Source organism: Falco punctatus (assembly GCF_963210335.1).
Source record: "Falco punctatus genome assembly, chromosome: 1".
In the NCBI taxonomy this organism is placed as follows: domain Eukaryota; kingdom Metazoa; phylum Chordata; class Aves; order Falconiformes; family Falconidae; genus Falco; species Falco punctatus.
In genome coordinates this window covers 99,731,062-99,758,807 of record NC_137580.1, presented here as the reverse complement: position 1 = coordinate 99,758,807, position 27,746 = coordinate 99,731,062, and the positions used below count along the sequence as shown (strand labels likewise).

General features: G+C 39.9%; 1 protein-coding gene across 6 annotated transcripts in view; it reads left to right on the top strand.

Moving 5' to 3' along the window:
• Nucleotides 1-27,095, top strand: part of KIAA1671 — an 88,032-nt gene extending 60,937 nt beyond the window's left edge. For 5 of the 6 annotated variants that reach the window (XM_080403540.1, XM_080403539.1, XM_080403541.1 and 2 more), the window contains 7 exons: nucleotides 13,267-13,385; nucleotides 19,308-19,563; nucleotides 21,561-21,735; nucleotides 23,111-23,238; nucleotides 23,620-23,756; nucleotides 23,916-23,998; nucleotides 24,565-27,095. In XM_080403540.1, the coding sequence (XP_080259666.1) occupies nucleotides 13,267-13,385; nucleotides 19,308-19,563; nucleotides 21,561-21,735; nucleotides 23,111-23,238; nucleotides 23,620-23,756; nucleotides 23,916-23,994 (894 nt within the window). In that variant the 3' untranslated portion in view covers nucleotides 23,995-23,998; nucleotides 24,565-27,095. Of the gene's footprint in view, nucleotides 1-8,419; nucleotides 8,574-13,266; nucleotides 13,386-19,307; nucleotides 19,564-21,560; nucleotides 21,736-23,110; nucleotides 23,239-23,619; nucleotides 23,757-23,915; nucleotides 23,999-24,564 lie in introns of those variants that run through there. The other variant, XM_080403543.1, reaches the window with a different exon arrangement.
• Nucleotides 27,096-27,746: the final 651 nt, after the last annotated feature.

Sequence of the window (27,746 nt, the reverse complement as noted above, 5' to 3'; positions counted from 1 at the left end):
TTGTCCAGTGAGCACAAAAGAATGACGAGGAAAATATTTGGTAACCACTGTTACCCTGTTAGCATGGTGAGGTTGTGTTGATTTCTTTTTTAAGCTGGTATTTTAGATTTATTAGAATCATCTGAACAAAAAACTTGTTTAAAAGAAGTGAAGACTTAAAAGTGGAAACGTGGAACCTACAGAGGACGGCTGTACTACTTTCTTTACACTAAACTGCTTATAGAGCAGAAATTGTGAGACACGGGATGACCTCTTCACTTAATTCACTGGTGACAGCCACTGGAGCTGCTGTTCCTCTGTTTCAGCAGTAATTTTGCATGTGCTTGGTGTATGCGTTAATTTGGTGTAACTTGTGCACAACTCTTGTGGTCAGCCTTAAGGTCTCAGCACTTGTGAAAGTTTGCAGTTTGTGCCGTTGCGTCTTTGCAGAACAACTTGTGAATACAGACCATGAGCTATTATTTCTTTTTTTATTTTTTTTTTAAATCTGGCTGGAACAGGGTCCTGGTTGTACTTAGTCCTTGGAGCTACTGACATTTTTTTACAGAACAACTATGGAATTAGTATAAAGCATGTAGTCCATCATAAACTGACCTCTTGTTTTAGGGATGTAATGTCAAGTAGTCACTTGGCACTGATAGTTCAGTGATGCAATTTTTAAACAAGGAGCAGCTGAGCCCTCTGCCTTGTGAGCCAGCTGCTGCCATGAGCCCGACACAGCAAGGGCCAGTGGCTTTCAGCTCCCATCCCTGCTGTCATGGGTGGCTGCTGGCAGAGAACTTTGCATTGTACGAGGCTGAGAAACCTGGCAAAACTCAAGTCAAACAACACAATTTAAGATAGCATGAGTAAACTTAACCGATAAATGCCTTGCTGCTGGGGTTGAAGGTAGTGGAGGTGTGAAAGTGCATTCCACTGCATCAGTGTAGCTCTCTGTCCCCTTTCATGACTTTGGTGGACTTCCAGCTTAGATACCAAGGGAAATAATAGGTTACAGCTTGTATGGATCTCCTGTCACTGATTCAGGTATCTTTTAGAGGAATTAAGGGTATTTAGAGGAATTAAGAACACTCATCCATTTATATGTGTATCTGTGGCTTTTTAAAAAAATGCTTGGGCTCAAAAATTGTCTTGTTTTCTGTTTAGTGCTGTACTTAAGTTGCTATCCTGCGTTTGTAGTAGCTTTTATGGCAAAGGGCTAATGTTCTGCATGCTGTCTGCTGGATCCCACAGTGGGAAAACTTGGGGCTGTTCTGTTGGGAACTGCACCTGGGTCAGACCTGTCTTTTTAAATGTGGGGAAACCACATACCATGATGTGTTTTGGTTGGTAACTACTCCAAGCTGTGTAGCTGGGAAAAGGCTCATGGATATCGCTTTGCTTTTTTCTGGGTTGCAAGAGAGATTTTTATCCTCTACAGAGGAGCTTTAGGACTGGAGTGAAAGGGAGTTGCCGTAATTGGTTATTTCCTTGCTGGAGGTCATAAATGTAGGAATGGGGCTGTGAGAGAGGGGAAATAATTTTCTTTTCAAACACTTCTCTTTAACAGGTCAGGGATTATGTATTCACTTTGTTTTTCTGTTCGTACCTTGTCATATTTTCCTATTCCATGTCTGGCAGGGCTGACTTTCTACCCAATCCCATCTCTGACGTTGGGTGTTTCTCTGTGGCGCCGCAAAGAGGAGGTTCTGCAGCAGACTCCTCAGGAGGGGAGGCTGGGTGGATATACCTTATTTAAAATGTAATCCTCTAGTTTTTCTGTGGGAACTGGTCTTTATACAGAGGACATTGTGAATTTAGTTTGTGTCTTAATCTCTTCTAACATTTTTTTTTTTAAATTAAATTCATTTGCCTTGAATTACACTCTTAACTCAGGGCAATCTGATTCTGCATCTAGAGAAAGTACAGCCACGTTTTAAGGAATTACTTAAAAGCTGGGACGGTCAAGGGATAAAATGCCCCTGAGAGCTAAAACTAATTCTTGTGGTTCTCAAACCCAACAGTTGATCTGTCAGAGGTTAATATATGCAGATCTGCAAATCACAAACAGGAGTGCAGGAATAATTCTTATTTTAAATATCTTCACTGGTATATTCAAAGGCAGACTGTTTATTTTTCCCTGTAGTACTCCTATTAATGTCTTCATTGAAATGGACTACTTTGTCATTTGTCCTGCTTTCATTCATAACACAAACCCCTGAGCACACTGTTTTTCTCATCAATTCCTGTTGCCCAGCAAGCTTTTCCTTCCTCTCCTTTGCTTTGTGATAGCCTGTTCATGTAGCCATGTCTTCAAAGCTAGTCACTGTCCTTTTTGTTTCCACTGAAACTGAATTTAATTGGTCTGAGAATATTTTCTACAAATAGATGCAATATAGTGTTCTTATATTTAATTTAAGGGAAAAAGGTGTCACCATGGAGTGAAGAAACTTAGTGACTGCTGCACCCCTGAATGCCTGGGCCCTGGTATGCTATTAAAGGTCACCTGTGTTAAAACTGGCTGCACATAATGACACAGGACCGATTTTAATTGCATTGTTATTCTGGCTTATTAGTATCAGATCTGGGAATCTGTAGCTGATCTTGCAGAATTTTTCACTTTACAGAGAAATCTTTTAAATGGAAGTTGATTTTTTTTTTTTTTTCCCCTGACATTTTTATTGAGGCTTTTTTTCCATTTTTCATCTCATGTCACCAGCTCAGTGCCTTTGATGTAATAGGAACAGACGTACTTTCTTTAAACGTTGCCTCTGTTTCACTCATGATAATATCAGTCATGTTTCAATTACAGGTATGCTGTCTGGTTTCACAGCCAACACTATTAGTCCTAGATCTGAAAGTTTGTTGCCATACAATAAAAACTGCATAGTTGTTTAATACCCTCAGTTCCTTAGCTAGCCCCTTACACCGCTACTAAAAAAGTGTGGCAGTTTGTTTCTGTGTTGGCAGTTCAACTGCATTCAGACTGCAAGTGTGAACAACAAAGCTGTGGAAGATCTCAGAGGTGTTTCAGATTCTTCGGGAGAAGATTTTGAAATAGAATGGGAAAGATTAATTCTGTGGCTCTTTGGGCTGTTAAGTAGTTGATGTGTTTTATGTGAGTTGATCTGATATGTACGAAAAATAATACTGAAGTGTGTTTAAGTGTGGTTTGCTTTCTGGTGTACTGGTCAGTTGATGAAAACGATCTTTTCATTCAAGCTGATCTGACAGCATCACAGTTATTTTGTTTGAATTCAGTTTTAATATAATTAAATACTATAATTAAAAAATATTTAATATAATTAAATAAGGATGCAAGTAGAGTATGTTGTTTGCCTGCATGTGTCCCACATGCTGGGAGGGCACTTGGCGCCTCAGAGGGGTTTTGTTGCATCCTGCAGCCCTTTCACTATCATCCTCTCTGCCAGAGGCTGAAATTCCTATCTTGGTTTTTTCTGATCTTCTCAGATGTTTCTTTCTAAGCCAATATAAGCTTGTGCATTCAGCTTGTTTCTTGGAAAAGTTGCTGGATGACTTTTTCTGTTTGAGTAGGATCCTGCTGAGGAGCGGGTGAGGGACGAAGAGCACTGTTAAAACCTGGTTTGAATTATACACATGCCATTCACCTGCACATCACCTGGGATTGTATCTCTGCTTTTAAAAGAGCATTGATCTGTACTATCAGTTTTGATTTTACCCAAGATCTGACTGCAAATGTTTGTCCTATATCGGAAGCATCCTTCACAAACTATTTCTAAAAAGGAAGTAATACAAGTTGGCATTTTTATTCTGAGCTTGACTATTTTGATACAGACCCTACAACAAATAGCTGAGCTATTTTTTTCCTAATATTCTCTGAAAGCAGAATGACTTTCTTTCAAAAATACTGGTTTTGGTACTATCAATGAATAGAACTTTATCTTTAAGTTTCCAGAGAGCTGTTATGGTAGTGTGAAGCATGTTTGCAGAGAGCATGCTATTAAAAATGAGTTGTTTGTCTCGTTTCAGAGTGGGGGTGAGGAGTAAAGCTGTTCACTTTAATTAATGAAGATACAAGGGCCAATGCTGAAACAGTGCATGCTTTTGCATTCTTAATAACTTTTCTTTGGTTTAACAAGCCATGAACATAGCTGGCAGCATAAATCTGGGCCATAAAACCATAGTGATGGACATCTAGTATACTGCCTTTGTTGTTCCCATGTTATTTTGACAGGAATAATCACTTAAACGACTTTACTCTGTGATTTTGTTTAGACTGGCTGCAAGGAGTTGATTTTTGTTGTGTTCTTAAAGCATAAGAAAAGAACATAAATATATTTAGAGCTGTTAATTCTGTGCTCATTCACCTTGCGCTTTTTTTTTTTTTCCCCTCCCCCCTAAACACTTAAGTTTGCTTTCAGGGAGCAGTAAATTGCATTAAACAAAACCATCACTGAACACAACTGTTAACACTGGCAATCCATTTTTATTGACATCTTGTAACATTGTGATAGTTTCAGGAAATACTAGTGGTGTTCACTGGTGTGTGTGTGTGTGTGTGTGTGTGTTTTGACTGCTCTCTTCTAAAACATCTTCTGAGTTGTCTGAGATTTTTGTTTAAAGGAGCAGTGCACAGTCTCCAAATTCTGCATGTTTGTTATTCACTTGTTGTCAAGAAATCCTGTCACTTTCTGTACATCTTTAAATCTAGACTTTAAACTAAAGAGCACTTTTTCCCAGGAATGTTTGTTTGGAGTTTAACCTATGTCTTAAGTGGAAAAACATTAACTGTGCAGAAGAGCTGTGAAATAAAATACTTCAAGTAGGAGGTGTTGATTTCAAGTATGTAGCTTTTCAAAAAAAGCAAATATATTCACTTCCTAGCATAACAGTATAAAATTGTCTTGTTCTGGCTTGTGTCTCTTGTGATGTTGAAGATGAGGGATCCTGTTCAACTCCTGGTGCCAACTTTTATTAATGCTGATAAGTTACGCATGCCCTCTGGGAGAGAGTGGATTCCTCTGTCTAGATAGGACAGCACTATTCTGCTCAAAATCTTCCTGATGGACAGGCTGGCATGCCTCTGGCTCTGATCCTGCTGGGTTTGGTTTCTTGGGGTTTTATTTCTTTTTAGCTTGACTGCCTAAGGCTGAAAAGGAAAGTGTTGTTATAGAAGGCATTTTAAAGATGTTCCCAACTATTCCCTGTGCTCTGCTTTGGTTTTCTGCTTGCCCACTTCTCAGAGGAAGTTGCCATGGCTCACTCAGCCCTAGCAAGGTATATATTTAGAATTTGGTTCTTTTCTGCTTTTCTCACATAAGTCAACCTCTGCTCTATCTTCAGCCTTACACTGAAACCACATGGTACGTGTGTGGTGAGTGTTTGCAGCAAGTCATAGCAGTTCTATTTTCAGGGTATAAAAAATGACAAACGCTAAAATGTCTTTGAAATCCTCAATGAAGCCAGGAGGTTACCTTCACCGAGAGTCACTGGAAAAGCAGTGAGTAAATTTCATTGCATGATGGTAACCAGATTCCTGGTGAAACTTCAGATTACTTTGGCCACATTTCTGTTGTGGTCAGACTGCTGTGCATAGACTTTGGGTCTCTCTGTGGTGCTGCTGCCTTTCAAACCGTGAGTCTGTCAGCTGGACCTGGCTCCTGGGAGGCACAGCAGAGCTGGGGCTCATGAGTGAAAGATCCATTAATAGAGAAGAAGCGATTAGCTGAAGACTGGCAAGCAGGGGAAGTAATTTTGTATGTTCAAAAGGTGTGGGAGATGCTGGGATTTGGAGAGCTGTGATAGACTCTTGGGGGTTCAAGTTTAGGCTGGAAAGGTGTTGCTGGGAAATGCTTTTTGAACTTGAGTAAATTATTGAACTTGCTGGCAATGATTTCCTCTGGCTGCTTTGCCACTGTGTGCAATGAACATTTTGTGCTGGTGTGGCCAGGAGGATCCCTGTCAGCTCTGCACTAACACACTTGTTAAATCATTTGTTGTGTTTAGATCTGCACCGTTTGTGTGTTTTGATTAGGGTGAAAATATTTGTACTGTAGCACAAGGCATATACACGTTTCAAAGGGATATACGTTAAATACAGTGGATTAGGTTTGGTTCAATTCAGTTCAAATACAGGACTGTGAAGCAAAGTTTTGCTTCTAAGGTTAAGACTGGCTTTCCTATTAGCAAGGCCATAAGACTAGTGATAAGGGCTGTTGTAGGTGTAGTATAAAGCTTTTTAAAGGAGAGCAGCTGAGCTAACACTATACATGGGATATGTAGCAGCTTGGGATGTTCTTTGCCCTCTCCACTCAGTTGCTGTCTGGTACCAGCTGTTCACAACTTACTCTTCCTTCCGTTTTCTTCCTTGGGGTTAGGGGCTGGGAGGAACACTTAGCAATCTCCTTATGTCTGCTTTTCTGCAATTTTTGCTATGCCTTTCCATGGAAAAGGGGCTGGGATTCAGGCTTGTGCATCAAGGTGGGAAGCTATGAAAAGGTGGAGAATTAAACCAGTCACCCTCTAAAAACAACCCATCTATCATAAGGTAAATGCTGTCAGCTTTTAACATTAGGGGTATAATTGGTTGTTGGTTATCATATCCTACTGGAAGATATGGCCGAGACAGCCCTAGGTTGCATAGCAACAGCAAGGATGTAGTGGCTGATATCATTTATGAGAATGTTTTATACCATGGGACTTGGTATGTACTCCACTGCACACGGAAAAATTAAACATTTATTATGTAAAGGTTTGTTGAGTCGAGCAGTATAGAACCTTAGGATGTAACAGTGCTAAATACATTGTGTGAGCGCTTGCAGATGCAGGTGGGGGCAGCTGGGGCATGCCCTGTGTTTCCCCAGGTGTATGCTCATGCACCCCTGCTGCAGCTGTGGTTTGCCACGTTAAACCAGCTTGTCCTCTCCAGGCCAGAAAGACACTGGAGCCAGTGGGACATGGCTCTTGAGCAGACATCGAGGCTGCTCACTGCAGTCTCCTTCCCTGCTGGCAGTGGTGGAGGTGGCCTGTGTAACAATGTAAAGACCTTGAGGTTATGAGATTAATACAATTACTTTTGTCACTGCTCTTAGGCTTGGTCTCCAGTGTTTGTAAAGTGCTTCCTTGGTTTGAACATACTGTGCTGAACTGGGTATTGGGAGGGCTGGTGAAGTCATCACGTATGATGCCTGTGGGTGGAGCCTGCACTGGAGGTCTCTAAACTTTCCTCATCAGTGAGATCAGAAAGAAAATGTACAGTTCCTGGAACTGTTTATCTGTCGCTGCAGCATGGAGGGTGGGGTGGGAGGCAGAAAGTGCTGCCTTCTGCCTGGGACACTACACTAAGGCAGTTACTCCTTTCAACAACTTATTTAAATGCTGAGTTGGTAAATCTCCTCACCTGATTGCTTGGAACTAACTGGAGTGTTGGTCTTGAACCATGACTTACTACCTGTGGGCACCACTAGTTCGCTGGCTAGTAAGTATATATGGAAATCCTGGGATGCTGATGCCACAAAGTTCAATTTCCCACTTGCTGTGTTGATGTTTGGATACTTAGAAAAAACACATGGGTTGTGAAATGTTGTATAGTTCCTAAGGCCCTTGTGCTGGGTTTGGGTTTTTTGGTGTTGGTTCATTGGTTTTGATGTGGTGTTATGTTTGTGATAATTCTGTTGGTGGTCGAAAATACATAGTTGACTTTTTAGTAATAAACCTTGAAATCATTAGAATAATCATAGAATAATTCAGGTTAGAAAGGAGCTCTGGAGGTCTCTAGCCCAGTATCCGACTCAAAGCAGAGTCAACTATAAAATGATGGAATTTTTTTTTAATAGAATAAGGTATATTGCCATCTTCCTGATATATTGCAAGGGGAACAACTGGGACTGCGTTCTGGGTTTGTAAGGACTTGTAAACTCTCCTTAAGTGCACTGTTGCACTTAAGGGGCAGGCGAGTTCTGAATATGGGCAATTTGACCAAACATCTGACTACTTTTCATTAAAAAGAGAAGAGAGGAAAAAAAAAAGGAGGGGGCAGGGGGAAGATTTTCAAGAAATCAGCAAGAATTTTTCTTTTTGAGTTTTGTGTTAATGAGGCAGATGGTCAAAACTTCATTCCATTGTGCAATTACCTATTCATATTCAATTTATGCCAGTAGATTTTAACTTTTAATTTTTTCACGTCAAGCTGTGGGGTGTCATTTTGGCTGTCTGATGTCTCTGTCTCTTTTGCAAACAAAGATATTTTTGAAACTGTCTGTGAGGATTCTGACTCATGAGATCTCTTTCAACTGGCATTCTTCATATGCCAGGTCTTTATTTCACATCAGCGCAGAAGTGTTTTTCACATAAATGTATGCATTCTTTCTTAGTTACGGTTAATTTTTGTGCTGGTAGGACCAATATTGTATGTGCATCATTTTCAGGAACTGGAAATTGCAGGAGTAATCAGCTCTGGACTGCTGCCAAACCCAGCTTAATTCCAAGGGAGTACTGAAAGAGGCATAATCATAATGTCTCATTTTAGAAGAAGAACTAGAGGCAGATCAGTATACAACTCGGCTGTTTTATTTCATGTGAAAATTAAGTTGATTTTGTTCCTGGCTACTGATGTAAGTGTTTTAAGTTAAAGATTGAGGCGTGGAGAATTACAGCATTTGAATGCTGGATTGAGAGCAGTATTTATTTGATTGGGGAGATTTTTCTGTGCTTACAAATAAGAGAATTCCTAATTTCGGTTTATCTTGTGCTCTAAGAAGACACCAGACCCCTCTTTTTATTGCTTTTTCCTTGATATGTCTGTTACAGCCATTTCCTCAATAAACAGAATATTCATAATACAGTATCTGGCCTAGCTTCACACGTTGTACACCACCTCTTTTGGACTTTGGGTTGGATAGAGAAAGAGAACGGCTCACACATATTAGCACAGGTTTGTTGAGTTAATAGTGGGTAGTTGTCTCTTACAGAAGAAAAGGTTTTCTGTTCAGAGCAGATATGTTCTTAAGGGCAACAAAAGTCAAAGCCAGATGTGTCAGTTCTTTATCTTGCAGGATCTCTTGCTCTATAGTACTTACACATTTAAAAAAGGAAAATACTGTTTTCATCCATCTGAAGAAGTGAGCTTTAAGTTAGGATTTAGGCTAGGGAACTAAGTATGAAGCAGAATCTGGTCATGTTTGGGAACAGTACATGTTGGAAAGTATTTTGTTCTTTCTTGTCCCAATACTTGGGTAAAAACTGGCACCTTATTGTGCCATGGAATGCATTGCAAGGGGCTACTAGGCAGCAGGCAGGGTACTTTGATCTGTCTTCTGTGGTTTTATGCAAATTAATGTGATATAGGGCACTGTGGGATGTGTGATATAATGGGCTTGTGACAGACCTGAAAATTGTCACTCTAGTACATTCAGTAAAGCTTACATTATTTTTGCATCTGTCATATGTTTTAAAGCTCCCAATTTGTAATCCCAGTTTGTTCTTCATTCATGGTCTTTGTAACACCAGGTTGTTACAAGTAAAATGTTAATGCCAGAAAATGCAAATGTATCTGTATGATCTAATCTGAGTTGCTTGCGTCTAAAAGCATCTCAGCCATAAAATGCAATGGTACGTATGTATAGTTCTCAGAGAAATTGTGTAATTTTGACTGGTATTTAAAAAACCAAAAGTTTAATAGCAACTATCAAGTGCTACCCAAGGATTATAAAGGCTGAAGGAGGATGGAGGTAGAGAAAGTTATCACTCTGGGTTTTTATTTTACTTTTTTGACTAGCCTCTACTGTGTTTTAGAAATAAGCTTATAGTTACTGAAGGAAAACAAAGGGAATGGACTTTTCCCAGGCACGTCCAAGGTCCCAATGGCCAGTGCTTCTGTATTACCAGATTGCCTTTAGTCTTTCTGGAGGGCAGTGAAGATAATGCAAGAGAGATCTTCAAAAGAAAACCTAAACCTTATCATTCTTATGCTTGATAGTAATCACATACTGTCAAGAATAATCTTTATAGTTTGTTGTCCCTTTCTTCTTCAACATATACTACCTACTCCAGGATGCACAGGCTATAAATTGCTTTTCTGTGTCACCCTCGGATACCTCCTCCACAAGCTGGGGATGGGATCGGCTCCTCTTACTTCTCCCTATTTCAGTCGTAGTTGGAACCTTTCCTCTCTCAGCTAGCTGGCCAGGTTATTACACCTCATCAAATTATCTGTGGTTCTTCTCAGCTGGTAGAAGCCAGAGTCTTTAAATAGTTGAGGCCTAAGGAATGGTTTGTAGACTTCAAAGAACACTTGTTTTTTCCAGCTAGTCATTGGGTCAGTTAAAAAGCGTGGACTGAAAGGGATCATCAGGGAAAGATTGTGCAGCTGCCTTCTGAAGTAGCTTCCTCCAGAAGCAAAATGCAATAGCATTACTCAATGTAACAAAGTAATCTGCTAGAATTTGGAGTGTCATATTCTTGACTTCTCAGTTTGTTTTACTGAATTTATGTTCACAATGTCTACAGAAGTAGCAATTTTATTTCTTTTTCAGGCTTGTTTTGGCTTTAGCATAGAGAATTGGTATCTGAGTGTTAATTGTGTCATTTTGGCTATAAAACCACATCTTAAAGTTCAAATATATATCACATCAAGTAAAATGTTGCCTGAAATGGAAGAATATGTGCTGATCAGTTTGCAATGTAAAATTTTAGTAAGAATTACTGAGCCTTCAGATGAGCAATATATTTGCATCTAATTTTTTTCCTGTAGCTGCCAAAATGGTATTATCTGGATTGTCCATGCTTTCTTCTTACAAACATCACAGTCGTGATAACACAACACTTTTTGTAAACAATGTCTCCCCAATGCAATAAAATGAAGTTGTTTTTCAGCTGCTTCCATTCCTGTTTCTAAGCTTTTTAGACTGTTTCTAGCTAGAAACAAGTAACAATGTAATACATACCATGCACAGAGGTAATTGACCTTAGTCGTAGCAGGTGGAAAACACTGACTTCCAACAAAAAAGAAGAGGTGGTTGTGTCTGTTGGGTCATATTCTGTTGGGGCAGCAAGTGTCCCCCTGGGGTGCTGAGCAAGGGCTGTGGAGGCTGAGTGTGCTGCCACTAAGGCTGCCAGGTGCTGCAGCTACAGTGCTTGATACAGCTGCAACTGTTTCTGTGCAGAAAGTGGCAAAAGTTGATAAATACTTTGTGTGCATTGATTATAAAAATGTGGTAACCTGTAATGTGAGATTGGGATTGAAAAAAATTCATAACAAGCATCAGGTTGGAAAAAAAAAACAACAAAACAACCACAAACAAACCGCCAACCTGAACTAGGATAGACAGTGGGGAGGAAAGCAAGAATAATGATTTGCATTTGTTAGTGCCTTTCCTAGAAGTGAATCAAGTGGCCACCAAGTAACAGCAGAAGGCTGAGCCCAGGAGTGTTAGCTTAACCCCTGGTGCAGAGCATGAAATCATGAAGCTACGGAAGGACTCTGGAAAGCAAAACATATGCCTGAGCCAAGCAGTAGGAAATGCCCTGTGGTTTCTGAGCTGTACAGGACTATTTCCCTGCTACTCGCCTAGCTGTTAAGAGGTGTGTGCAGTGCTCATTGCTAAAAGCTGGTATGGAATGGGCTGAAAAATGTTAACAACTCAGCTTGCCTCTGGGCGTTACAGGTATGTGTCTCTATATAAAGTGTAAGAGTTACTACCAGGGAATTATTAGGCAATGGGAACATCTGGAAGATGAAAAACAGGAAACTTGGGTTTCTTGCAACACACAACCCGAGCCTTACTTGAGTATTGCAAACTGGAATTTTAGACTGTCTAGTAATGGTGCATTGTAATAGTTGGAATAAATGGTGGAGCCTTTTGGTGTTTATTTCATTCAGCATTAAAATAGAGCGCTGTCAGCAGCGAAGAGCATAACAGAGCTAGAGGGTGGCAACGGCTGGTAGTATGGTTGGGGAAATAAGCAACTTGTAGCAGAAGATGCAAGCATTGTAGGATTCAGTAGCCAAGTATCAGTATTGGTGAATTATTCTTAATGTCAGTATTTTTATAGTTTTAAGATAGTATTCTTTAGGTTTACAAAATTAAGGACGCAAGAAAACATGCAATCTCTTTTTTTTTTTTTTCTTGTTTTTTTTCTTGTTTTCTTCTTTTCCCTGGTAATATTAAGGAATGCCAGTTCACTGAGTATGGTTGTTACTTTGTGTGTGCTGCCTGAAGTGAAATAGGTGTGTTGGTAGTTTCCACCAGCATGTTCTGCTAGGTGGGTTTGAGGTGGTGGGCAGGTGTTTTGATGGGTTGGTTGTGTTTTTTCCTTTTTTTATATAAAGAGAAAAAGCTTAGGACATGTAGAAAACAGTGCAATGTGCTGTTAGATGAGATCTTCATAAGCAAAGTTGATACAGCACTGAAAGCCATACTTGCATTTGTTTGGGATAATGAATGCAAAAGGGACCAACATTTAATTATCTACACACAATGTATTATTTCAGTAACTGTTGAACTTCAGTATGTAACTCAATACAATGGTAAAACAAAAGGTGCAGCAGTGTTATGTTCTGGAGCATGTTAACATAGATCTGCTGCAAATCTAGGGTGCCAGCAGCAGCAGCTGACCCACTTCTCTCCCCTGAAAGGGAAGGGTCTTCAGATGCAATGTTCTCTCTTAGAAAGTAACATATCTGTGAAATAAAAATACTTAGGAAATGAGAGGACAGAGTAGAACACAGGAAAAAACCACTGGAGTCTGTCCTTCTATGTTGTACATAGTGTTTGAAATTTACATTAGCACACGTCAATTTGTCAAAGGCTTTCTAGTGTCTGGCACTATGCTTACTTATTTATGCTTTATTATTTTGAATGTCTTCCCAAGAAAGCCGGGGAGGGGTAGGGGGGTGCGGGGGAAGTCCTTTTATTAGATCCAGGAAAAGAGCAGTAGAGTTGATGGGAGATGTATGCTTGGGGAGATTAAATGTAGTTCCCAGCAGAATTCTTCGTGTTTGCATAGGTGCTTCTAAAAACCTTGTGCAACCTGGGATAAGGATAATGTTAAAGCAATATGGAGTTACTAAAACCAGGGAGTCAGTTCTGGCCTCTAGAACTGGTGATTTGCCCGGGAAAATAGTGCTTATTTTATAGAGAATCATTGCTCCAAGTTCATAGCAGTTTTCCTTGTTTAAGTTTATTCCCTGTTTTGTGTTGACCAAGCTTAACTGGTAGATTCAAAACCAGTATTGCAAATACAACCTGTTAATCATTTAGCTAAAGGATAAAAGACTGATGAAATGTTTCAATTGTTTCCCTGCAGGATCAGCTGAAGCAATGCTTCTCCAGGCAGCCCTCAGGAGCGAAGGACACGGACACGCTTGTGCAGGAGCCCGACAGCCAGTATGGCACCTGGAACGAGCAGCGGCACAGTGGGGACAGGTGAGGCTGAGCAAGGTCCCCTCTGCCATGCGTACAAGCTTTTCCTTCGTAATGAGAAGAAAAATTTGGGTGTATGTGTGTGACATGGGTGCACATGTATGTTTCTTCTAAAGTTGCATGTTCATTTTCTTTAGTCTATAGGTGTGGAAATGTTTCTTTAATATCTACAAATTGCAATAAGTTTTGAAATGTAAACTCAATCCTCCGGTGAGAATGCAGTATCATCACTTTCATAAGCAATGACAAAACCTGCTTGGACTGGAATAGGATTAACAAGTCTGCTAGTGATTGAAACACAAGTTAGATGTTATTTTTTTTTAGTGCTAAAATGGTAGAAGAGACATGAGAATAACAGTTTTTCTTGAGAAATACACCAAATGGCTTTGATGAGATTAGCAGAGGTAGTAAAACTTCTTTTATTCTTTGTATTTTTATGTTTGTAATTACAGTTAGAAATGTACGTTTTCACATTTAGAAAGTGATAACCTGCTTGTGCCTCTGGTGGGCAGAAGTAGGGTTCTGGGAAGATTTTGCTAAAACTGTCTTGATTTCCTCCCTCTCAGGTAGGTAAGGAAGTGTCTGATTATGATTAGACAGGGTACGCTAACAGTCTTGGGGTTTGTTTTAAATATTTTTATAAATTTGGTCCTCTTCCATACCAATCAGCACTGCCTTTAAGAGCTGTGCTACCAGATGGGCTGAATGGCAAAATCCGTTTGAAACGGGTGCTCTGAATGCCAGGTAGCTGCTCCAACAGCAGGATGACACGCAGTGCACTGCCAGATAAATCCTGGGGTACAATGTCCCCATCTCACTGACTCTGAAGCATTTTAGTGTGGTGAAATGGAGGATGTAATGGAATGTCAGTTGAATGAAAGATAATATTACTGATGCTTTTTTGTTAGTAAAATGATTTAATGAAATTAACCTGGAGTATTGAAGTATGAGGGTTTTTATAATTTACACCTCTTGTGTAAAGTACAGCTTGATCTTTGCTGTTTGAGCCAATATCTGCTCCGTGTAGTATGAAAATAGCATTTTATCTGGGTTTTTTAATGTTACACATGTTGAGATCATACAGCAGACATTAGTGTCAGTTATGTTTGGTGTGTTCTGCACTTGAGAACTGTGTTCTATAAATATTTTATTGCTTATGAAATCAGGGTAGGTTTCAGCTTGAAGTTCAGTGAACTATGTGACATGCCAACAGTGACATCCAAACCTTCTGTAAAATAACTTTGATTTCAGTATGTTATAGACAGTTTCTGAAATCTGTTTTGTAACAAACGTGCTTGTCTTGGCTCCAAAACAGACAGTGCTGGAATGTTATTTCAAACCTGGAGAATTCTTCCTAATTAGAAAAGCTCCACCTAAAAATTCTGGTTTATTGAAGTATTGAACTCAATCCCTGTGTCTTGGAATTTTGTTTCCACTGTAAGAAATGTTAAGTTTTGGGGTCTTTTTATAGCATGACAATGACAGTATAGTAACTTTGTGGCATTTTGCAACCCCCTTTTTCTGCTTTATTTTGACTTCCAGTTCATTGTCGGGAATGACTGGTATATTCAATTCAGGCACTTGGAAAGGAATAAGAGTAACATGCTTTTAAACATTAAACTAATAAGGGAAATCTTCCTGGAATATATTGAAACTGCATTTTGTTTGCAGTTTATTTTTTATCAAGTAGAAGGCCTCTGCCAGGACAAGTGCAGGCATTCTCTTCCTCTTGCCATGGGTGATTCGAACACGCCTCTGCATTCAGCCCAGAGGCAGGAACTTACAGGATACTCTGATAATTCAACTTTCCTGTTTTGCCTTACTCACTTCCCTTAAGACTTTACGTGTTGTTGTATTCCTCACGCACCCCATACGCCTTTCGGCCACCAGCTGAACCCATGGCTGAGGGAGCGCTGGGAGCAGGGTACCCAGGGAGCAAATGGGAACACTGCAGCAGTAGGGACAGAACAGTGTCACCAGCCTGCTGGTGGTGTGTTGGAGGAACTTCCAGTTTCTGGCATTTTCCAGTATTTGAGTCGTGGAGTGATTATTTTAGCCCCTTTAGGAGTGTTTCATGAACGCATCAGTGAATGAGCTCCTTCTCTCTGAGAGAGGAAGGGAATTTTAAAATAAAAAGTCATAACGTGGCAACAGGATAAACATGGTCCTGCTCCTAGATAAGCTTCTAAGAAGGTGAAGGAAGGATCATTTTCAGCTAAACTTAATCACTGGTAGAATAAACAGAAGGGGCTGCTCTTGGCTGGTGGCAACAGGCTTTGGCAAATAACTTTTCAGAATGAAAGGAGATGGTTTAATTTGGAGACATTAATTGGATTTTTCTTAGCTTATCGAAAAGGTTTTATTTTTATTTTTCTCAAGTGCTTTAGTAAGCTTTTCCAAGTTGACACCATAGAAAATTCTTACTTTTAGATTGCAGCAGTCTTCATAAGGAAAAATGATTCTTTTTTACAGAAAAGGAACCGTGTTTTTAGGTGATGGATGTATACAGCTCTGACTTCATAAGATTTTAGTTATTTGTTTCTTCAAATTCTTGAAGCTAGGCTACAACAAAGTTTCAGAAACAAAGACCTACTATAGTATCAGCTACCTGTAATAAATGGGAATCTGTAGTTATGGAATACAAAAGGTCATTTCTGAATTGATGTTATTTCTTGTGTGATGCCCTAGGCAAAGTGACAGCTGCCTTTTGATTCTAACTTTTCAGCAGCATAAAAAACAGCATTCCTTTACTTTTTCACTCCTAATTTCATATAATGAAGCAACACATTCTTTATGGCCTCTTAGCACTGTCTTGCTAAAACTAAATAAATTTAATTGCAATTGAAAGTGAAGATTGATCTTAGTATATTGCATATTTGTGATAACCATTCTACTGAAATTTGTGTCCACTACGATAATTTTTCAGAGAAGCAAGCGTCTGTAAATGACCTGTTAAACATTGTTAGTAGCTTACGGATATGCTCATACAACTTGAAATCTTAATGAATTAATAGAAGAAGATGCACAGTAGCTCTCAGTAATGAGAACTGAAAATATGTTTTAAGTTGCAATATTTGACCATTATTATGAAGGGCGTTTCCCCCCTAATTTGTGGTTCAGATGGAAAGAAGCCACTGTGCATGACAGTGTGTGTACTCAAGTCATGCTTGCCATGTTTGGTGATTAGCTGTGTCACAGTGTTTAATGTGTAACGATGCTGTAATTGTGCGAGAACAGTAAAGGAGAATCTATTAGAAAGGTTAGTGAATTACAAACCACTGATCAGTGTAAATTCATCTATATTTTTCAAATATTAATTTGAAAAACTGCACTGCTGTGTTAGCTGAAGCCCTACATGTAGAAGGGGAGAGGCTTTCCAGAGATGTGCAAATCAGACAGGATCCTTTTAATATATATTTTTCATTTCCATGAAAGGTGATAAGCGTGCAGATTGTCTTTCGTCTCTACATTCTTCCCCATTCTAATGGATCTGAAGCCTAATGCTGCAGATACCAAATATCATTTGAAGCAAAAATACTAGACAAAACCTTCCCCCTGGAGCTCATTAGTACCAGTTCTTAATTATCCTGGGGCCCACTGCTGAAGGAGGGAAGAAGCATTCACACTACTCATGTGCTGGAAAAACCCTCTGTGCAGCATTTGCTCTGCCAGACTGGAAATTAGAACTGCTGCTTCACAGAAAGTTGTTATTCAACAGTAGACTCCTGAGTGTTTTCCTCCCAAGACTGCTGTCGTTGTGGACTGTACCAAATACTGAGGTCTATTGTTTAAAAACTGTGTATATGTTCATACGTGTTCAGATTTTTTTGGATTTAGAACACTTTACCTAGATATTTGCTCAACAAAGGTGCTTAGTAACAAAAGACTCTTAAGAAGAGGAAAAAACCCATAACTCCTTAAATACTTTTAGATTTTGGTTTTTAAACTAGGAACTCCTAAAATTAGAAGCAAGACAGCCCTATTTTTACTGACAGTAGAGTCTTACAGTGTTTCCTACAATCTCCTGCTGTTCGAAGGAATGCTCCAACCTATGTGACAAAGGGAGACACACAACTCTATACAGCTTTCAGTCCTGACACTACTTTCTGTTAATCTAAGCAAGGGGAAAATTTCTAGGAATACGCTGGGAGCATCACAGTGCTGGGGTGCAGGTCCCGCTGCCCTCGGTGCTATCCCTGAGGCACCCCGAAAGCTTCTGCTTGTGGAGCCCTGCCTTAGGGTGCCACCTGCTGCCCACCTCCTGAGAGAAAACAACCTGTGGCTGGACGGGCAGCTCTCTCCAAAATATGCCCCAAGATAAAAGAGAAGCTCTTAAGGAAGGAGTTGGTTCAGAGAACCACTTCTGCAGTCAGGTGGGCATATCTCTGGTTAGTGTCCATGCTGTGAATGAGCATGGTGGAGGAGCACAGGGCATTTGTGCTCCAGTCCAGTGACACTGCCTAGTCTCTCTCCCCTGCAGAGCTTTCTCTAGTGATTTCCAGCCCTGATCTTGCCCTTTTCCAGTCCCCTTCCCTGCCAGTTCACTCTTTGCATGCTTTAAAGTCACCTACTCTGAGGCCAGCAGACCTCCTGCCTGGCAAGAGTGAATCGATGAGCCCGTAGCACTTCTGCGCGATCACGTTGTTGCTTCCAAACTTCCCAATGGGATATGGGATCGGATCCACCTAAACAAGCAACGTCCTCTCTCCTCTTTCATATCTTGGCAATTGCCGTTGACTGGGTTACAGCTGCTTGTGTTCCTTGTCTCTTACAGACCAGAACTAGAGGCAATGAGAGAACCAAAATCTACTACAGCTCAAGTGGAGGAGCTGTTGGTCTTGGGATAGCACCAATGGAGACGCTTCTTTCTGTCGGAACACGAGGGATACAATTCTTTTTTTTTTAAATCCAATGTCTATTAGCATCTAAAAAATGCTTCCAAAGTGTTTAAATGCTCTGCACTGCTTAAGATGCTTCAGTTTCTTTCCTTGGAGTCATGTGAAATGGAGTTACTCACACCCGGAGCATGAACTGTGTTGCAGGAGCTGCCGTGGTGGCCAGGGCCATTCCCATTGCACTCGCATTTTCTTCAGGTCCAGATGTGTATATGCAGTCTTCTTGTGTTTCAGAAAGTGTGCACACAACTTTTGCATCTACCATATATTAAAAAATTACATACTATATGTTATTATTTAGAATAGATTAATATTAATTAGGTATAATACATATCTCAAATATATATATATGTGTCTCTGTGTGTGTATATATATATGTGTGCCTTCCTAGGGAAAAGGTGGGAACGTGAACAACAGAGGTGTTTGTAAGGATTGTTCTTGAAAGACCTGCAAGTAGCTTGTAGTGTTCTGCAGGAATTCACTTAGAGTAAAAGAGTATTTGTTGTTTCATATTTATACGTATTTAAGATAGTTTTGGATGAGCACAGAGAAGAATCTTTTAACAGTTACTCTTTGTCAGAGGCCTGCAAACAGGGTATTACCCTTCAGTGTTTTCAAGTGTATACAGTGCCAAAGTGTAAGGTCTGCTGATGCGTATGTCAAATGGGCAAATTGCTTAGGGCTTTTAAGCACTTTGCTCTTTCCCTCATCTCATTCACATGCATGCATTTGAAGGGGCCTTTGTGCTTGGGAAAAGAAACCCCGAGCAATAAAAGCATATTGCAATCAAATTATTACAATTTATCTGCATACTTGCATTATTTGATACACTGTAAATCCATATGGGTAAAAAGCTGTGCTAATGAAAGTGATCTGCACCCTTGCTGTTGGTATCTGCTGCCTCCAAAGATGCCTTTGTTACTTGTAGCCATAGCTTCAGTTCTACCTTTATCGTCTGTGTGATCCCAACTATCCTTGCATGCATTTCCTTACCCTGAAGTCTCATAAATTTCATTTTCTTAATTTACAGCTTTGTGCCCGAATCTCCTTCCTTGGAAAATGATGTTATTTCAACGAGAAAGCAACCCCCAAATAGCCACCCATCTTCACTGTCCTCTCAAACAGAACCTGCCTCCCTGGTAGATCACCATGACATCTCAAAAGACCAAAGGAGCATAAGTTTTGACCGTTCCAGCACTGACATAGACTCTACTGACGGGACTGATTTACCTCCTCCAGGAGACGCCTACCCTGATGAAAAGACCACTGATTTCTCTTTCATTGATGTAAGTTACCATAATGGGAAACGTAAGTTCTCCTTCTATGTTAACTGTATTGTTACCTGTGTTAATCACTGTGAAGCAGTATCTTCTGGAAACTTTGCACTCAATCTTCCTCTGCCTTTTATTTATCGCATTGAATTTTCCCAACTGACTTCCTGCCTGAAAATTTTAAGATCAAAGCTACAAAGTTTTTCTAGTTCCTGTAACACTTAGGTTCTGAGAGACTGCAAAAAGCTATTGGCCTTGGATAGTGTCTGCCAGTCGCTTGATAAAACTGCTGGTTTTCTTATAGCTCGCTGAGGAGCAGAATGCAAGGAGTTAAACGGCTTTATGAACATTGGGAACATAATTAAATGACACAAATACCTAGTGCTATCAGCCAAGCAGCTTTAAGGCTATAAAGACATTTTCTGTTGTTTCTCTTATTCACGATTGGTCTCTTTCTGTAGTAGCTTACAACTACATTTTAAAGGAATTTTTCATACTTAATCTTGCGGCTGTAAGAAAAGTAATTTTTGGCCATACACAGTTAATGAGGCTTAGTGTTCTTTGAAAGCACCGATGCAACTGTAGTTTTTCAGTACAGCTCCCAGGAAGTACTGGATTTTCTTTAGTAAGAGTTGGTGCACCTTTTTTTATTATACAGTATCTAATGGCAGATATATTGGTAAGTGCAAGATTCCCAACTTGAAGGCATTGTGCAGCTGCTAGGAAGGTCTTGGTTGCACTGCCTTGCTTGTCAAAGTGCCATCACACCTTCTGAACTGAGTAGACTGCTCTGTAAAATGTAGGAAGGATGCAAGCAGGTTTGTGCTGGAGGCAGTTTGATCTGGTGCGGCAGAATTGACTGTTAAAATCACAGCTGCTTCCTGCGTAGGCTGTGCGAAAGTGCCTCCAGCCAGCTCTGTTCTCTGCTGGTGTTGCCATCCGTGGGGAGCTGCAGAAACCAGTGTTTTGCCAAAGTAGGTGCTGCTCTCATCTTCCAGCCCACCCCAGCTCTGAAGCAGAGGCCATGTTCCGTGTTCCATTGCTTTGAGATCTCTAACCACATGTGCCTTGGCCATGGTAGCAGTTCCTAACGCTTTGGCAGAATATACCAAGTGCACTTTTTGCTCTGTAAAGGAAGTGTTAGTCACTCGTAACAGCACGGATGGTGGTTAGTCTCTGTCTGTCAGTGGTTCTGCAGGTAGTGGAGATGGTCCTACGTTGTACTGTTCCCTGGACGGCTAGGGGTGTCTCTTTAAAACATGAATAGCTACAAGTACAGGTGGCAATACGCTGCTTTAATCGGTAGTTTTTCTGACCTGAAATCTCTTGAAAAGAGACAAAACCACGTCTTCTGAAGAGAAACAGGAGGCTCAGTACTGATTACAGGCAAGTCTCTAACAAGTTGCTTTAAATAAATAAATTACGGCTCTTTCTTTTGCTCTCTAAATGTTACTACCTTACCGTCAAGCACAGAGGTGCATGTGTGTGTTTGAGTGGTATGACACTTAACTTGCAGTCTCCTTGTTGCTGATGAGTGGCTTGAAATTACTGTAGATGCAACCCTTCAGAACAATGAAATTACAGCACTCTACTACAAGAGAATTTTGTGTAGTTGCTCTTTTTAGATCCTAGTCATCTTACTGGCCCTCAGCTGTTACTAGCTAGTAAGGCCTCTTCTTCTTCTATTCTTAAAATACACCAGGAACCAAAATCCAATTTATTGCAGTTATTTTTTATTAATTTAGTGAAAACAATTCATGCAGTTCAGACATCCACAGCCAAGAGAGATCAAAGAACCAGCACTCCACCTAGTTAGCCACAATGTAGCATATCCTCATCATAAATTCTCTTTAATATAGCTTTAAGTAACTACAAGAATAATAATCAGGCAAATATATATAGCTTAATTAAACTGAATGGGTTAATGTGTTAAAGTAGGTTGGGAAATCATTATAGAGGAGATGGCTTCTTTTCAGGCTGGTTGAAAGTAAAGACTTTGTTTCTTTTTATAGCAAACCACTATTCTGGACTCCAGTGCACTGAAAACTCGTGTACAGCTCAGCAAAAAGAGACGCCGCCGGGCTCCTATTTCCCACTCTCTTAGAAGAAGCAGAGGGCTGGAGTTTGAAAACAGATTTTCTCTGACAGAAGAACCAGATAATACCTGGATGTTTAAAGATTCCACAGGTATCCCTCAACTCTCTGAAACAATTAGCAGTAATTGTCTTGGTTGTAAGGGCAGGAATTTCTAAACAGTGTAACATACCTGAAGTTGCATCAAGGTTTAACAGCAGCTTCCTTTTCTCACCTCTGGCTGATCCTTTAAGTCAGGTCTTCCCTTCCATTTTTTGGAGCCTTTGGAGTGAGGGAAGCCACAGTAGCCAGACCTGCAGAAGACCAGGGTGAAGGAGAGCTTTGATTCAGTTTCCCTTAGTTTCTGGCTGCTGACTTAAGAGAATTTTGCTCACTGAGAAAATACTGAGTTTAGAAACTGCTGCGGTAGGATGCACATTCTTTATATCTAGACCTGTGGTTGCCTGATAAGAGCAACTGTAATTGTTCATATTCTACAAGCACTCATAAATATTCTTTCTTTCTAGCATCTATAAGCACTATAGGACTAAAGAGGCCTAGTTAAGGATAAATCAACTCCTTAATTCATTCTATGAAAAATGTCCCCCCTCCTGGCCTGTCCTATTACTTAGGATGCAATAAGGAAATGCATCAGACATTGAAAATCCTTGCTTGTGGAAGTGAATGAATGGCTTATTGCACGCGCTCGTTATAGATCCGTGATTTTGCAGCATTACAGTGCTATGGTGATAGATACTGCAGATATCCTTTAGATATTCCCTGAGTGGAGGAATTATTGGTGTTGCAGCCTGTTCTTTAGAGAGGCTGGTGATATTTTTGTAGCTGAGGGGACCTATTTAAAAAGTCAGTTTTGTGACCCACAGTTTCAGCTTTCCCTTAAAGCCTGTGAATACAGGAAAGAAAATGTGATCAAACTGATCTCTTCTATAGCCTCCTAATCAATGGAAAGACTGTTGTCTGTGTGATGGTTACTTTGGTGTGGGTTTAACAGACCTAAAAAATTTTGAAGGCTTTCCTTGATAAGAAGTGCTGTTCTGGAAGCTGACATGTAGTTAGCGCCTTCCCTTGGGTGTGCAGACTTCGGCTCCTCAGCCTCTTGGAATCAAAGCCCTGCTTTGAGCGGGAGGTAGACCTGATGACTTCAGATGTTTCTCTGCCAGTTCTAAATTAATCTCATGTCCTGTGATCAACGGAGATATTTAGAAGCATCAACATTCATGAAATTAGGAGTACCTTCTGCTCCCTCATCTCTGTCAGCAAGAAATCTTTCTAGTGCTGTGTACTTAGTATGTTTGCTTTGATCTCTGTTGAAGCATTGAACTCAGTCCTGTGGTATGTTAATATTACTCTTAATGTGTTTCTGAATGGAAGAAGAGATCTAGAACAAGGTGCAGATGAAAAGCCTGCTAATTCCAACACCCCCCCACCCCCAACCCCGCTTTTTTTTTTTTTTTTTTTAAACAATTAGAAGAGAAGAAAACTACGCAACAGGAAGATACTGATGAGGAAGAAAAGATACAGCATACTGTGAGATCATCGTCTGTACAAGCACAGAGACTTCCCGTATTTCCAGGACTAGACCACTCTGTTCTCAAGGTGAACACAGGCAGAGCGTGTCAGATAAGAGTTAAACCGTTTCAGTAGCTGCAGATGATATCTAGGAACAGATCTAGGGAGTTTTGCTGAAGATGACAATGTTGTCATTGTGGGGCCGGTGCGAGGGCAGGGGGCATATGTGTAGAAAACCCTCACAGTTATGTTACTCACTTTTAACTGTTGGCTAGAAATACTAAGTGATTTGGGAAAAAAAACAGCTTTGCAATAGCAAGCATGCTTTCAAAAAGAAAGAATCCCTGCACTGATTTCAGGAATGGATTTTTTTGTTTTTATAAATCTGAGTGATGTGGTTTGCATTCCAAAAAAAAAGTTTGAATGCTGGCTTAAAAAAGGAGCCCTTTTCTTTATTCTTCTATTTAGGCCCAACTGCGAAAAAGACAAGAGTCTGAGAGTCCTGGTGAAGTGAATTCTCAGTTGTTCAAATCCGCTAAACCGCAACTGCAGCTTGGAACTCCTGGTAGCAGACTGCTGCCCTCCAGTGTGGAGAAGCAGGACAGGTGAGAGACTTCCAGTGTCAGAAAGATGCTAATACTCATTTTGGTGAAAGAAAAAAATAATGCAAGTATGCTTCCCAAGGCTGTAGGGGAAATTGTATATTTCTTTTTCTGTAGTGAGTTTTCATAAGTAAATAACAATATTTTTTTTCTATATCTTAGGTCAGAAGAAAAGTCTCCTCAGTGGCTGAAGGAGCTGAAATCAAAGAAGAGACAGAGCCATTATGAGAATCAGGTTTGAAAAGGTATATCCCTACAGGAAGAGGGGCTTTGCTGAGTGAAAGTGATAAAAACACACATGAAAAATGTTTCCTTAATGTGTTAGTATGGTTACTCTGAAAGCATAAACACTGAAGCATACTTGGCATGAAGTGTGCACCCAGGAATGTAAAGTAATTGTGTTAATTCAGAGCAGGTTTTTGTAGAAGTGAAGTTTTCATTCACAGGTGATACAGTTTCCCTGATTCTCTGCAGATAATTCCCTTTTTTAACAACACTTGGACTGGTTGTGCTGCAATTTCATAGTGCTTCCATCAAGCAAGAATGGTCAAGTCACCGAATAACTGAGGCTTGCACACATTTTGCAAACCTTGGTGTGTGTTGTTTCAGCCGTGTTCTGGGTAACTCTTGAGTGTTTAGGACATTAAATAGGACAAGACCAAGATGACACTAGGACAGCAGTATGCGTTTGTAGGGGCTTTCTGTAACAGACACGGTTTGTGTGTGAGACAAAGCAGACACAGCAGGGTGTGACTGCTCTCCTGACCATGTCATATCGTTACTTCAGTTGTTTCTGTTTTTTTCTTTCCAGATAGCGATTCTAACTAGAAGAAGATAAAGAAGTTTAACAGAAGCCTTAACTCATCTGAACCTAAAATTCACGTCATGTTGCTGCTGTTTGCTTCCTGCCTCAACTGCTATGTGCATGGTGCCTTCCTGTTTTGTGGAGAAAGCTGCTTAATATTCATAGTCAAATACAAAGCTGTATCTTTTCAGATATGGGAGGATAGTCACTTTAGACCTGCCTGAAAGAAGAACTGGTGGTTCACAGTTAGCACTTCAGAAAGTCTTGAAAGATAGTAATGTTTTATCTGGGAGTGCTGTGCACCAGAAAAGTCCCCTTGCTGTTGAACAAAGGCTACATTTCTACGTAGGTGTTCAGCAACTCAAAAGCGTGACTTTTGGTAGACATGTGAGGTGTAAGGCTGGGCTTTGTGTTTGCTTATGAAAATAACAATTTTAATGAAATTTATCTTTTTTTTGTGAAAAAATAGTAAGCTCCTATTTAGAATTAAGTTTGTGGAAGGTGAGAGTGAAAGAACAAATTATGTTTACTGCCATATTGAAAAAGGAAACTTGATTATTTTTTGTAAAAAGTATTTTTGATTGGCTTATATTTACATGTGATCTGCTGACCTAGCAGATGAATATAATTTTTAGATGAACAAAATGTTAACTTTTGTCACTCTTGAAATGGTATATTCTGTGTTTTGTCAGCATGTGGAATAATTGCTTCATTGGAATGAAGAGGATCAAGCAATAATGTCAACGAGTTCTCTTTAAAAGAAAAAAAAATAATAAAATATGTAAATACTGTTTTTATAACAAAAAAGGAAGCGAAGAGGGAGGATGTTACACTCATATCAGGGTTCCAGTTAACTGTTGAATGTCACTTTAATAGCAATTTGGATAGTCCCACTTCACATTTTTATTTGTTAATCTGTAAATACCAGGTTTATGTTTTTATTTTTATGCTGATTTTGTGAGATAACCTAAATGTGATCTTCAGTTTCTTAGATGATTTACTTTTTTTCTTTTGGTAAGTCTGATGTTATAGCGGTATAGGTATCTCATGCACAACACGGGTGTTACAAATACCACTAATAACTCTAATATGTTAATATCTTTGAATACAGATTCTGAAATATCAACCAAGATGTCCACTTAAGACCTACTTTATTCTTTCCCCAAATAAGTGCTCTTTTTAGTAAACCTTTTAAAATGTAGCCTGACGAGGGAGGTTATTCTGTTGTGTCAGTATTCCTCACGACTCGACTAAGAAAGCAGCAACGTGGGAAAAACAAAAGGAGACCGGAGCTGGCCCTAAAGCCACGGGGACCGTGTGACAGTGGTGGGGCTGAGTGGGAGCAGATGCTGCTCCTTGTGTTGCACTTCCCAGAGTCCTGCTGATGGGCTTTTGTAGATGTTAATGATAAAGCACCAGCACTTGAACTCATTTTCCTTTTTTTTTTTTTTTTTTTTTCCTAATGATTGGTGTTTGGAAAAGCTTGATGTATGTGGGGGGTTACCACAATGGTGCATCTGCTAGCCAGAGTGGCATGCCTGGTCTGATGTCTATCAAGCTTGTAGCTGCCAAAACCATGTGCCAATACTTCTCATGGAGGACTCACAGATGAGGTGATTTTTAGTCCCAGTCTGCTCATAGGAAATAACAGCATTATGTCAGGAGACAAGTCCCATATGTGCGTATCTCTCTCCCAGATTTAGTTCTGGGAGCAGCTCCCTGTACTTCATGGAGGTGAAATGTAAATTCTGTGATGTAAAACAAATCTTTACTTGCTGCTTTGCCCTATTTCACATCAGAGCCGTCCCTTCTAATGATTAAGAAATGATCACCCAAGATTTCTGCCAAGTGTTTCACTCTGTGTGGCTTTTAACCCTGGGCAATGGGAGATAGACTTCCATTTGAATGCAGCTGATTAAAGAGCGACTCTTGGCTAATTTTAAATGTTGCACATATTTTCTTCCCTCTTCTTTAGGTGATGGTGGAAAAGGCAACTCTTAAAGATAAGCTTTGCATATGTGTCTTTCGGGATATTTTTTATTTTTCTTATGGCAGCACTCGAGGGTACCATCAGTTGTATACCATGTGCGGCACGCGTGCTTCGGTCAGCCCTGAGCAGCAGTGTTTGCAGGTGTGAGAGAAGAATGATGATTCCTTTTCTTACTCAGATGAAGTGGGGCTTACTTTAAACAGTATGTAGAAATCAGGTAAATTCCCCCTGCTTATGAGAATATTTACACAGGCTTGATTTTTTTTAATTCAGCAGGCTGACAGTATTGCATTACCAATAGTTGGAGGATTTACTTGTTCTTGGTCTAATAAATGAAGGCCAGAAATTCTGTAACTGCAGTGTTTGCTCTGTGTTTGAGGCAACTGAGGGAATTAATACTAGGTTTCCACAAAGCCCTTTGAATGTGTATGCATTTCCACATCTGCTTGGACAATGCACTGAAACTTACTGTATTTTAGTAGTTTAACCTACTACTGAGAAATGTTTAATGCTTAAATGTCTGATTAAAAAGCATCTTTAGAATGTTGTTGAATGGGAAAGTGTTTTTTCTGCTCTATCATTTCTTTATATTGTACATGGATTAAATATCTACTTCTCTTCAGGTTATCATTATGTAATAAAAGATATATAAATATGTTATTACTTAAATGATAGAACATACTGTAATACACTTTATATAATTCTATTTTAACTCCAAATAATGCTTGTTTGAATTCTTTATGCTTTCACTTTTGTTGCCACATACTTTCTGGGTTTTTGTGCTTTTAATACAAGATGGGAGTGAGCTCTTAGCTTCAGCACTTTCTTCAGGTACGCTTTTTCATTAATTACTGAAACCTGCCTTAGAGCAGGTTCCAGCTCTTGTCCTAACAGTGTCTGAGCAATGGGGAGCATAACGGAGATCCTGGCCCTCCCTGGGAAGTGCAGTGCCCTCATCCATTCCATTACAGCTGCTCAGCTTTTTTTGCTTGCTCAAAAAGCTGCCTCAACATAATGTTTTTTGAGAGTGAAATTACATGTTTTGTGTAATTTATAAATGCTTCTTTCCTGATTGCACTTCTCTTGTCATTACCAGAAATCCTCCCTCCATTTTAGTTGGTCAGTTGAGGTTTTACACAGTGGTTGTTGGCATCTCCACTTGCGGATTTCTTCCTTTATATTTTTCTGTTTGCGAATT